Below are 13,117 nucleotides of genomic sequence, written 5' to 3'. Positions count from 1 at the left end.
CTTGTGTAAAAAACAAAAAACAGAAATATCAAAGGATCCTTTATTTTTTGAATTACCAATCCCTTTCCGTTTTTACAAATCTTGTATTTCACCACATCTTTCTTTGAAAAGGAAACCAAAACGAAATACTTGTTCTCCCAATTCAGTTTTTAATTAGTAAAACGTTGCAATTAAAAACAATTGCTTGGTTTCCATTTTCACTAACAATATTATAGTTTAAGCATCAGGTCTTTAGTCTCTGCAAGAAGAAAACATTATTTCCTATTACCTGCTACCAAGTATAATGTATAACACAGTGTGTCAGCTATAATTAGTCTGCAAGCTTCTTATTAATATTCTCCACAAATAGAAGACTGTAGAATTTGTAGTTTCTCCCTTTTCTCCTTTCACTTTCTTTTTCTTTTTCATGACATTGCCAGTCAAAGCTGAAATTAGCGTGGCTTAGTTTTCCCCATTACAATTATTTCACAAAATGCATCTTCTCACAAAATATATGACAGCTATGGCCTATTGCAATTTCTCGCATTGGAAAGTACCCAGGATTTTAAGCATCTGCTTTTAAGGAGCAGATCATTGCTTGATGTAAACTGTGGCTCTGACAAAGTTACTTATGTCAGCTGAGAATATGTCTCTGCTAACTGTGCCACTGATACTGACTTTTAAAAACAGATAAGGTAATTTAATGGAGTTGTTATGACAAATGTCCCAAAGACATCATATTTTTGAGGTTGCACTACTTAATCAGACATACAAGCCTAAGGCTCTACATGAGCCTCTTAGAAGGTTACATTAAAAGCAAGAAGAGCGTGGAGATTTCAGGCTAATACAGGACAGTAAAGTACCCTTTTAGTACTTTATGTATAGTTTCACTATAAATTACAGAAAGTTTTATAATTTATAATTATAAAATACTTTTTACTATAAAAATTTTAATTTAAATATAGTGAAAGACCAGAAGTTAAGAATTAGCAAAGAGATTATATAACTTATCAACAGAAAAATGGGTCAGAAAACAACAGGAGGAATTTTGTAGTGTGCTACTCAGCGGGCACGCAGCGAATTTAAGAGTTTAAGTTGGCCTGAGATGCTGCCACCTCCAGCACCTGGGGTCACAGTGAGAGACCTGGCTCAGCCCTGAGGCTAAGCCACAAACTGAATTGCAGGAACTCACCCACAAATTAGCCCTATTGCCAGGACATTCTCCCAGCCTGTGCTGCCCTGAGACACCCTGCCCTCTCTCACTAGTATCTTGCACGATCCTACAGCAACAGGGCTTTCAGAACTTGCATCCAAACACCAGTCAACACCTTGCCTCACAGTAAAAACAAGCTGCAAAAGATGAAATGACTATGAAAGTGCTTCACAAGATTGTTAAAATGTTATTACAAATGTGTTGGGTTCACTTGAGTTTTTATTTCACCTTTATTACCAGATACAATCCAGTCAAGGAGTCAAGGATGTGATTACAGGCAGCTGTCCCTGTGATCCGTTAAGACCACGGTTGATATAGGCAATGTGGACAGACATTAAACTACATTGATTTCCACTCCTTATGCAAGTGCAGTTCTGGGACTCTCATAAACATTCTAACAAGATAAAGAAGCAGAGGTGTTATCACCAACTCAGTATGCTGACTTGTATTGACAGAGGTATGTTGGCTGAAAATGCAAATGTATTCTCTGTGGATTATTCAAAAATGCCCAGAGAACCAGGTATCTAGGATAGAGGCTTGTTTATACTTAATGTTTATTACCTTCAAAAGAAGTGTAAGCTCCTAAATATCAGGAAAAAACTCACTCTTTTCAGCTGCCTCTGTTTCTACATCAAAGCCTATTTCCTTTTATCTTGCAATGGGGCCAAATCTATTGAGATTAGTGTACAAATAAAGATATTTCTGGGTGCTAATAACACTCTCACCAAACATGTCTGTGTTCTTTACACCCTGATACAAGTTGAGACCACTTAAAAAAGCCAGTCTGACTCTACTAAATGGTTTAGAGGTATTTCAGTATTCAACTAATGCATACTATACACAGAATGCTCTTCCCCAGTATTTTTATAGTGCTCACTATTTCTCTTATACTACTAGGTATTCTCATTTGCTTAAGGGGTAAGTCACTGTCCAGAAGAAAACCTGCTTTTTAATATAGAATTTGTATGTTTGACTTAACCCACACAATCCTACTCAGCAAATCCTAATTCCCTTATGAAAAACAAACCAACAACAACAACAACCCAAACACTTAAACAAAACAATATCTTCTATTTTCTTTCAGAGATTGTAGAAATGGCATACAGCTTTAGGGCACAGCAGCACACTTTCTAAATTATCGGGTTGCTGTATTACTTCCTTGAGTTGTTTCAAGAAAAAGCATCCCTGACAGTATCTGGCAAATAAGAAAGCTTCTTATGAGAGCTGCATTATTGCGGCTCTGCATCAAGCTGGTAGGAAACAAACTGCAGAACAAGTTTTCACATATTTTGTCTTGACTTTTATTCCCAGGAGTGGTTTATTCCATGGCCTTTGCCACTTCACATCATTGCAAGTTTCAGTTCATTCACCTGTAAGGGAAAAAAGAAACACAGCCTCACTGTATTTAAGGAGGCAAGGCCAAACTGGTCTGAGGGCAGTGCCCACCCACAGCTGCCACCTGTGACAGTGACACGTGTGGGGTGGCAGTGCCTCCTCACTGTTAGGCCCTTTACAAACACGTAGCCTGTGTATGCAGTGATGGCATTAGGGACTAACTAGAGGAGAGACAACAGGAGGGCACACTCAAACTAGGAGATGGGAGTCACACTTTTCTAATGGTCAGGACTGGTCCTGCAGTGTGGAGGGGAGCAGAACCGTTGCCCCAGGGTGCACTTCCCTGAACCTGCTCTCCTTGCAGCCTGCAGCAGTCTGGGCCTGGGCTGTCTGCATGTGCTTTGCACAACTTTTCTGAGTTTTGCTTGCTTTCTTTTTCCTTTTATTTATTATCTTTTTTTTCTTCAAATGAAGTTCTATGCAGCCAGTATTCTGACAGCTTGCGCAGGGATAGAAATTAATTCTGTGCACGTACCAGTCAACTATACTGCAGCCTGATTGGAACCCATTAAATAGAAGAGTTACATGAACAATAAACAATACAAATAGTCCTTATTTCAGCATGATATTGGCATTTGCAGGCTGTGCTGACAAGGCCAGCTGAAGAAGTATGGGTCTCCCTCCTCACTGCCCCTCACTTCTAGTACCACTCTATGGGGCCAGAACAACAAACCAGCAAGACCAGAAACAAAGGAAGAAGAATGTGCTTTCAGCCAGTATAAGAAATGCAGTTTGCAATACAACTACTATTGGTAACTTCAGTGTAAAAACTGAGGAAGTGATGAGCTGTGGCAGAGCAGGGAAAGCAAGGTGCTGAAGGGTTGAAATCTGCTAGGCTATCTGCACAGCACAGCCAGCAGCTCATGGCGTCACTGAAAAATGGTCACGAATCACTGAATCCCTTTAAGCTCTGTAAAACATAATGATATAGATCACAATTTTCTACCAGTGCTGTGATATTAAAAGGAGTGGGGAATTTACTAGCGAAAAACATGAAGTGAACATCTGATACTGGATGCAATGAAGAAAGGAAGGGAAGGAATAACTGTTTAACCTGTGTCAGTTCTCATAAAGCTGTACGCTGAAGTGTATAACTTTTTCTCTTTGATAAGCAGTGACTCAATTTCAAAACGGTCAGTCAGCTCCAATTTCAGGCTGATCTGTTACTCACTCATTGAACCTAATGATGTAATAATGATATACTATTTGCTTATTTTTAACATATTAAAAATCTTGGCATAAAGATCTGTGCTATCATTATGTCTCACTTGCCTTCTAATATCTACTTTAGATTTCCATATGTGACCAAACGACTTGTTCTTCTTTAAAGTATAATAAATAATGCCCTCATTTACTTCCATTTTCTGACAGCATTTATTTGACATGGCCACTGAAAAGTTACTCATTACTGGATAAGCATATACTTGTGTTTAGGAAACTGATTTACGAATACAGGTGTCCTTACCTGGCCTACCACTGTACTACAGAGTGATACTGTCACAGCTCCTGAAATCTCAGCAAGGTCTGGACTCCAGAATGCGGTTAGTTCCTTGGTGAGAAAGAAAGGGATTGACACAGAAAGAAATCAGATAGCAGAGTCAGTATGTGGTAAGTGACTCGGAGACTGGTACTGAAACAAAGATCCAGAAAAGATTCCCTCATACAAAATCCCATAGTGTTTTTCAATGTAGGGGAAACCCACAGTGTTTTCTTAAGACTTACACTTGTTGACATTATTATAGTTCTGAAAATTAAGATATATTTAGTCAGAGACTTTACTGATTTGCTTTTCTAGTTACCTCAGATTTGAAGGACACTTTTACAAGGCATGGATTTCAAAAGATAACAGAAAAATGAGGCCCCCATGAAGTATTACATTTAGGCAACCCAGCTCTTGAATAACTCTGAAATCCTACTTAAGCTCAAGACAGCTGGTATGCATTCCCCATTGTAGCATCCAAATGCTTTGTCACACAAAGCATCTTGCCTCTAGCCCCACAGGCAAGGAGTCAGTCAGATTTCAGCTAGTCAAGAATATCATATTTGAATGTTATGGCTTCTTTGTATTTCTAGGCAAACAAATTGTACTTGTAGAATGTGAATATGCTCAGAATATGTTTCTCCGCAAGTATCAGCGCCACTGAGAAGTTCAGCAAATAAAGTAGCTAATCTCTGCAAAACTCTGGTCTGACCAACTGTGTAGGGTTGTGCTTGGAAGCAGGGAAGAACAGGGAGTGAAAAAGTAGCTTTTTAACATTTCTGGAGAGCAGGGCTTCATCAGGTGTCTGTCCTGCAGTCATGTTAATAGCATTTCCCAATACTCTGTTTTGTTTCCAACAGTTTTTCATTTAAATCATCCTTCCATCTTTGACCTGGCTGCCTGCTGCTATCTGCCACTTCCCCAGCAGCTTCCAAACTAACCACCTAGCTTTAAAAAATAAGAGACAAGTCTTGGATAATGCTGATGTCCTACAAAGTTCATTAAAATTGACTGTTGGGTAGTGAAGTGAAACCTCACTGTGGTATGAATAGAGCTGATTTGTAGGAGCTACTCGTTTGCCAGAATCATGCTGCTATTTTGGAAGACCCCCTGAGTTGCACTGCTTCCTGCTCAGCCTACAGCATGAGGATGGGACAAGGCCTATGGGATTTCAAAAAAGTTCTGCAAGAAAAGAAAACGGAATCACTGAGCATGGAGGAAAACAGGATAAATTTGAAGGGAAGGGAAAGGAAAGGAAGGGACCTACAGAGATTGAGTCCAACTTCCTGATCACTTCAGGGCTAACCATGAACTGACAGGAACCAGATATCAATGTCGTAAGTATGCAAACAGCTACCTATCTGAACTACGCCAATTCTACAACATAAGACTGTCCTTAAACTTCCAACTATACAAAACTAAGCAAATATACAGCAAAAAAAAACAATCATTTTTCAGATAATGAGTTTGGAAAAGCCAAACTCCGAATTATAAGCTGCTAGAAAATCCTTTCCTCCCTCCCATACTGCATAAGACATTATACTGCAAATAAAATGTCACTAGTGAATAACTGTGAAGTTAAAATAAATTCGTAGTAATTAAAGGCAGAGTCAAGCAGTAACAATTTTCTCCAGGGACATTTATTCATATATTACTTTGCTTAAACAGTGAAGAATATAGGCTAAAATGTAAATAATGATTACTAGCTGTAACCTGTAGATAACCAACTGATTGCTGATGAGTGATAGTTGAGCAAAATTAAACTAATTTATGAGCTCTATATGTAAATATGATAGAGTGTATTTACAAACAACAACACAATCATTTACAATTGGAGGAATATAGCAAATGTTCCTAAGTTAAAAAAGTCATGAAATTAACAGACATTCTATGCTTTTTTTTTTTTCCTGCCTCTTGTAGCAGAGTCTTGTCACAAATCAGAACTAGGTGCAGTTTAAATGTAAAACAAAAAACTAGTGCTAAAAATAAAGTACTACTATCCCCTTTTATTAATGCTATTTTGAATTCCTTCATATACGACTAATATTCTGAATAAACAAAATACAGTCTTCATTGCCTAGGAAGCTCAAAGCCTGAAGTGACCTTGCCCTGAATTACCAAGCTTTGTTCTAGCTAAGGGGACTAAATGTGAGAAATGGATTTGTATTTGAAAACTGGAGCGCTGAGTTTCTTCAGACCCCAGAGATTTTTATTCTTGTTTCAGGCAGTGTTTGTTTCTCCCCCAGCTCCTTCCCCCTCTGAGCTTGTTCCTGGCTGATCTCAATGGCAATGCTGTAAAACCAAGCAAGCTGATGAGAAGCACTAACTGAGTGTACTGGGTGCTGAGCTATGGCTCTCAGAGATAAGCTGCCAAGCCCCGTAAATGTCATTACAGGTCAAAGTGTCAAAAATTTTCCCTAATCATTTTTGAAAGTTTTGGGGGTGCTTCTTCTTTTCTCTTTCCCTCCAGATATTACAGATATTTCTGAATTTCTCCACAGCAATTGTATTAAAAACAGCATTATATTGGGGGGGGGGGGGGGGGGGGGGAGATAAGAGATAAAAGGGAAATAAGTCTCTCTATTCAAAATTTTATGCCAGAATGAAAATTGAAAATTGAATCTTTGTGGCCTATTCATGTATGCAACTGAGAGGAGATTCAGTTTCTAGTTCTTAAATGATAGTAAACTGCTGAACTAAATTATAGCATTAAAAGCAGCCCTGTATGCAAACATTGGACTATATTTAAAGGTTATTTTTCTTGTAGAGAGAAAAATGAAATAGAATATAAGACAACAGATGATAGAAGATAATTTGTGAAATATTCAGGGTAAAGATGGGAGGAGTGTGTATGATTTTATTTCATTTAGTCTTAGCTTTGTTTTAACCAGATGAAAGTAATTTAATTATAATTCTGCTTAAATAGCAACTGTCTCCAATGCTTATCTCATGTTCTCTATGGAGGGAAAAAAAAAAAAGAAAAAAAAAAGAAAAAGAAAAGGATACTACATTAATGTCGTTATTTTCCTGATGATTTTGGCTCTTGATCAAAAATAAAGCTTATCTAGTCTGCCTGTGCTCTACACTGACTTTTTCTGTTAAAAGTTACACTGCAGTATTCACTGTTTGCACAGTTTCAGGTTGCTCTATTTGCTCCACTAACACATAATGCTTTGTCAGACTTTTAGGATACTTCTATCTAGCACAATTAGAAAGAAAACATTTGTTCAGATTCTTTGTTTGTTTGAAAGTTTTGAAATAAAACAGGTTATCCAAATCTGAAACCCAGACAGGACTTCAGATATTTTTTTTCCCCAGTTATTTGAAGCAGCATTGTTTACAATTTAATCTATGAGCACAATACTCTTACCTCCCTATTCACAAAAGAAAGAAAACCAGGTTCCATTCTCAAGGCTTGGCAATGACTATGGGTGTGAGGAACAGAGGGTATACTCACAGAAAGTATAAGAATAGATATGATTTTGAAGTGCTTCAGGAGAAGAGTACAATGGAAGCAATGGAACAACACTGGGAAGTTCTGCAGTGTCACATTGCTCCTGTTCGATTTTGTGGTTTTCTTTGAAGTTCGAACAAAGCTTTTTCTTATTCTATCAACTTCAAAGTTTATTTTAAAAATCCAGATGAAAATCAAGAGATCATAGCTCTGGACCTGTCAGTGTCCAAATTATTTTTCAGTCTCCAGAATTCTCCAGAAGTTGAATGACTGAGGTTTCTTTTAAGGTGTAATCCACTGCAAGGTACAAAAAATGTATCTTTGTGATCTGTTCTGCAACCTTTGATGGCAACTCAGAGGAACAAGGAAACGATCACAGCTAGTGGCAAGAGGGGCCATCCCTAATGCTGGGGTTGTATACACATTTAGGGCATGCTACACTCCTACTTTGTAATGACAATATGCTAGCTGTAATGCTTTATAAGCAGCACACACAATTCTTTAAGACTTAATGTTTGGTTTTTTTATTTAAACATAGGATAATGCGAAATTTAGAAGACAACAAATAGATTGTTCTGTTGTTTATTGTTTTGCAGTGGTTCTATGATGTGTTACACACCTCTATGTTTAAATAAGTATGTTCCTTTTTTTGAACATGTGTATGTAGCTTCATCACTTGGCATTCAAAATATGCCAAACAGAAAGGAAAAATGCTTTCAGTTTGTTGTTTCTTGCACAGTGGTAAAAAAAATAAATACAAAAATGCAGGTTGTAGGCATTCCTGGTAAATACTTAGCAGTTCTGCTTAGTCTTTGGAACAGCAGCCATGGCCTTGATCCCATGAGCCTTCATATGAGTCATCCTTACTCTTGCAAATAGTGCCACTGGAAACAACAACAGATCACTACGTACCATATATACTCATTATGTGGGGTTGTTACACTGTATTATTTTTTTACCATTCACAACTCACTTCCTAGAAAGCTTCTGTATTTTATATTTAGATAATATGAGGAGCATTTAAATGCTGTCTGTCAAATATACCACAGAGTGCACAGTCACTTTTATGTGTATGCAACATGCATTGGACTGCTCTGACGTCTTTCAGGTGATGATCCCATATCACTTATCCATACCCAAAATGGCAAGTCTGAGTGAAGACAGATTGAAGAAGACTTCACAACTGGGGTTGTCTTTTTCTTCTTTAAGGAAACTGGCAAGCAAATTCCTAAGACTGAACAACTGATAATTTTTGTTGTTTCAGCACAATCCTCAAAGAATGTTCTTTTAAGGAATACAGCTCTAATTCTGAAATTGTTATATTTGCACCGTAGCAATAAGCTGCCTTTCATGTTTGATTGTGATGAGCAAGAAAGAAGCACTATAAGGCTGCATTGGGTAGGTTCTCCATAGTGTAAGAGATCCCTTCTCAGGTCTAATTATGCCATGGAAGGAACTACCTGAAAATATAAAATTAGTAGCAGTTTTTTTTGTTGTTTTGGTTTTAAATTATTTTGTCTCTGAATATGTTTTTTTGTTAACCACAACACCTTCTGCCAATGCTTACAAGAGAGAAAATAATCTTTTTGTAAAGCTTACTGGTTGTCAGTTACAAAACATGATTAAGAGGTGCAACACTTGCATCAAACATAACTGAACTAAATATTCATATATGAGAGCATGATCCCGCATGCAACTGCACACCAGGATTAAATACACATACTGTTTCATCGCCCACTGTAGAATCATACCTATGAAGACCTAATCTTTAGAACTGGGCCCTCAATCATCTACATATGGTAGAGCACCCATGGATCTTTGAAAAACCAGAGCAGGCATGAAATCCACCTTGTAAAATTTGAATAAAATAGGTGAATGAATACAGAACAAAGAGTAATCTGGAAGAGTTTTTTTCTCCCAATCAAACAAAAGAATCTTAGAAAAACCCAGTGTTTTAAACATTTCAACATGAACTACTCAAGACATATTTTGCATGGAATGAGACAAAAAATACATGAGAAAAGCAAAATATGATGATATTATTCAGGCTTGTAGAGGAGTTCATCAATAAATAAAAGTCAGATACCTAATTCACAGGACAATGTTCATGGTAGATGGGCATTTCATTGCTCAATTAAGTGTTCAGCCTAAGCATGTAGGTTTTGTTGCAGTGTTCTTAAATGGTTTATACGTAGCCCTTGACTGCCTGGACCTCACCTGGGACTTTACTACTCAAGATGAAGACAAACCACCCAAATTAATCCCTCTAAATTTTGTGTGTGTTTAGCCATTGATTCCCTGCAGAATTTGTTCAGCAGTCACTGAGCTCAGCTTGGGCCTTTTCCATTTAAGCCAACAAGCCTTGAATAAGGAATGATGTTACCTTTTAAAGAACAGGTACATTACCTGAAGCACCCCAATAAAAATGGATTATTAAAAAAAAAAAAAAAAAAAAAAAGGATAATGCTTTGTAAGGAATTATAATCAAAAAGAGTAATATAATACTATTTCTGTCTGCCTAACTATAACACATAGTTTTTATAGTTGTATTCAATACGATAATTCTGCTGCCAGAGATTTTTTGCAGATGAATTAAATTTAATGTCTCTTACTGAGAGTCAAATTTTTATTCATTGAGTTCTTCAGTGTATTTCAGAGCAGCAAACATATTTCACAGCAATACTAACAGACTGAAGTAGGTATTGAGTTGAAGTAGACATCCCCTGCTGTACTCTCAGAATTACACAAAAGAAACTGCAACTCTTACTGAGAATTAACTTCAGATTTGACCTACAGAGGCAGGTTTCTATAGGGTGATGTTAAGTAATCCACTGTGGGCCCATTAATCCCTATGCCTCTTCCAAACAAGGCAGCCAAATTGCAAAGGTGCTTTGTGAAATCACCTATTGTACATCAGATGCTTAATTGACAATCTTGTGTTCATTCTCTGCCAAATCCCTAGACATGAAAAACTCATGTTTTACCTCCCTGCAGACCCCCTTCCCCCCTTTTTTTTGTCATCTGCAACAGACTGCAGGCTGCCAATAAAAATAAGAGGTTTACAAAACTTATTTTAGACATTAAATGCTAGCCTGGGGGTCTTTGTTTCTTGGGTCTTTTCCATGATATGAAAAAAACAGCAAGTACACAGTACCATTTTACATAATGACAGTCCTGTATCTTGTAAGCGCTCATTCTGCTAAAGGGCAAATTCTTGCTCCCATTTAAATCAACAGCAAAATTATCTTGTGCAGGACTGGGGCCTTTAACAGGGCTTTTATATACTCACTTTTCAAATGTTTGCTATGCTGGTTTCTATTCCTTCCTCTCCCTCTCTGTTTTGTAATTTTATGAAGTTGACTGAGCAAAAAACAAATCTGCCCTGAAATACTTATGTAGCATTTAAACATTAGAAGCAGACTTTCAATATTTAATTTGTATGCTACCAGATCAAGCAATCAAATAGCAGGTTAGAATTTTCAGTGAGATTGACAGTACTAAGACCATAAACCTTCATGTGCTCAAGAATAAGAAATCAATAAAAATCTAATAGGCCCACCAAGTATCTTCCCCTGAAGCATTTTGAAACTGATTAGAATCATGAATTTCAGAGACATGCCAACTATCCTCTCATAAAACAAAAATGCATTAGGCTATTCAAAAGTAAGAGAATTCATAAGACATAATTTCTGCTCTTTGAAGCAGATACTCCTCATTTCATGTATGTTGTGACTCTATGACCTGAAATAAAATAAGTGGATAGAGTAAAAAAGTCATTCTATAAATTCAAGTTTCTACCAAAACAGTATTGTGTGAATTGGAATCATTAGCAGAAGGACTCAACATATTTTCCAACTCTTGTCATCATAACCTCATAGGCTACTAGTTCAAATGAATTAAATAAAAAGCAGATGCACTACCATAGCTTGGTGACAGGTTTTTTTTTTTTTTTTGCACCTCACACTCATTCTTTTTCTTTCAAGACCAATATAACCAATGTATTTAGATAAAACTTACATACTTATTTGAGGTATTTCCCCGACAAGAAACTATCAACACGTAGTGTTGTTAAGTGGGTCAGCCAAAGTAAAATGGACTATTCTCACAATGGAAAAAGCTCTTTGTAGATAGAAAGCTGATGTTCTTTTCATTTCCACCTATGTCTGCATATCACATAGATCATACAGGGAGGCAAGAAGTTTGTATTAGATAGGAGAGGGCTCTAGTATTTCTAGGCAGAATTCCCTGATCAAAAGGCTGTGAACATTTGCTTTATATTTACTACATTTTTTATATTTAGGGCACACAGGAATCATTTGACTTGCAGGGGCCACCTGAGCAGCATTTGATCCTTCTTGTGGACCTACTGAAGGCTTATTATGCAGCTGACAATCAACAAATAATATAGCTCATGTTCAGGAAGGTCAGCATGTCCTGATAGCATCAGAATTTCTGTGCTTGAGTAAAGAGCATCATGCACGTGCGTGGGTGGTGCTAGCTGGAAATCCCAAAGATGCTTGGGACTTCACATGAAACAGACAAATTAGAAGCATATGATCCATTGGAGACACCATATGAAAACTCTGGGAACTCTTTTGTAGTCTTTAAAATTTCCTTGGACAACTTTTCTAGCCAGAAGGAGAGTACTTGCCCTAGAAAGCATGTGTTTATGTAAGTTTTATATTACAAACTTGCCAGGGACAAGAATATGAAATATATGTAATAATAATATATATGTACCTGTACTTAGCTTTAGCCAGAGTCATGGAACCACAAGAGATTTCTTCATCCCATCTCTCCCATGAATTCCATTTAAGCATAATGGACAAAGCTAAAAGAGAATATCCTTGGTGATCACATGCAGAGTTGCCACAGAAAAGATGCGCTATTAGTATACAAGCTAAAATCTGCCAGAAAGTTGGGTAAAAACTAGCACTACAGCCTACTGATCATTAAGAAATTCCACATAAATCAGTAAGGTCTTATTTTCCTGAAAAGGATAAATGCTTTTTGCTGCCATCAGCTGTTTACAAGAATATCAGAAAGAAGTCCATTCTAACTAAGCCACAGAAAGTAGAATAGTAGCATTTTGGATGGAAATGCTTGTAGAAACTAGACTCCCATGTTTCTCAGAAGTAGAAGCTCATTTTAACAGTGGTTAGTTTTAATAAAGCAAAATCAACTAAATATCTGAACAAATCAGAAACACAAGTTTTTCCGTGTTGCTTATTTGGATAATTTCAATTCCTAGGATTGCTCCCCACAGGCTGGTAAAGAAACTTGTACGCTTCTGGATGTAGAAGCCTGCTGCAATGAACCTGCGAGTGCAGAAACCCCTCTAAGAGTACTGCTCTTTTGAGATTTATTGCTTGATTATTATTCCAAAGCTATATCAAAAATTAGTGGATGAAAATCAACCTTTTCCCAAAGCATTAGAACATAAGCTACTGCCATTTCTTGATTGTTTTTAAAACCTTGGCAATCAACAATCTCTCTCTTCTTCCTTTTCACATGTGGTGTATTGAGTTTCATGGGACTTGTTAGCTTCTCTTCCAGTCCCTTCTGTGGTAAAGCTGCACACTATGCTAGAGTTTCC

At 37.2% G+C, this 13,117-nt stretch overlaps 1 protein-coding gene across 7 annotated transcripts in view; it reads right to left on the bottom strand.

Moving 5' to 3' along the window:
- MID1 (midline 1) overlaps positions 1 to 13,117 on the bottom strand; it is a 248,068-nt gene that overhangs the window by 69,972 nt on the left and 164,979 nt on the right. For 6 of the 7 annotated variants that reach the window (XM_048951145.1, XM_048951170.1, XM_048951163.1 and 3 more), the window contains exon 3: positions 4,053 to 4,136. The exons of the other annotated variant lie outside the window; for it this stretch is intronic. In XM_048951145.1, coding sequence (XP_048807102.1) covers positions 4,053 to 4,136 — 84 coding nt within the window. The remainder of the gene's footprint in view (positions 1 to 4,052; positions 4,137 to 13,117) is intronic. 7 annotated transcript variants of the gene reach the window in all.

Source organism: Lagopus muta, chromosome 1 (assembly GCF_023343835.1).
Source record: "Lagopus muta isolate bLagMut1 chromosome 1, bLagMut1 primary, whole genome shotgun sequence".
Lineage (NCBI taxonomy): Eukaryota > Metazoa > Chordata > Aves > Galliformes > Phasianidae > Lagopus > Lagopus muta.
Note: the sequence above shows the minus strand (reverse complement) of the source record. Positions and strands in the feature narration are given on the sequence as shown.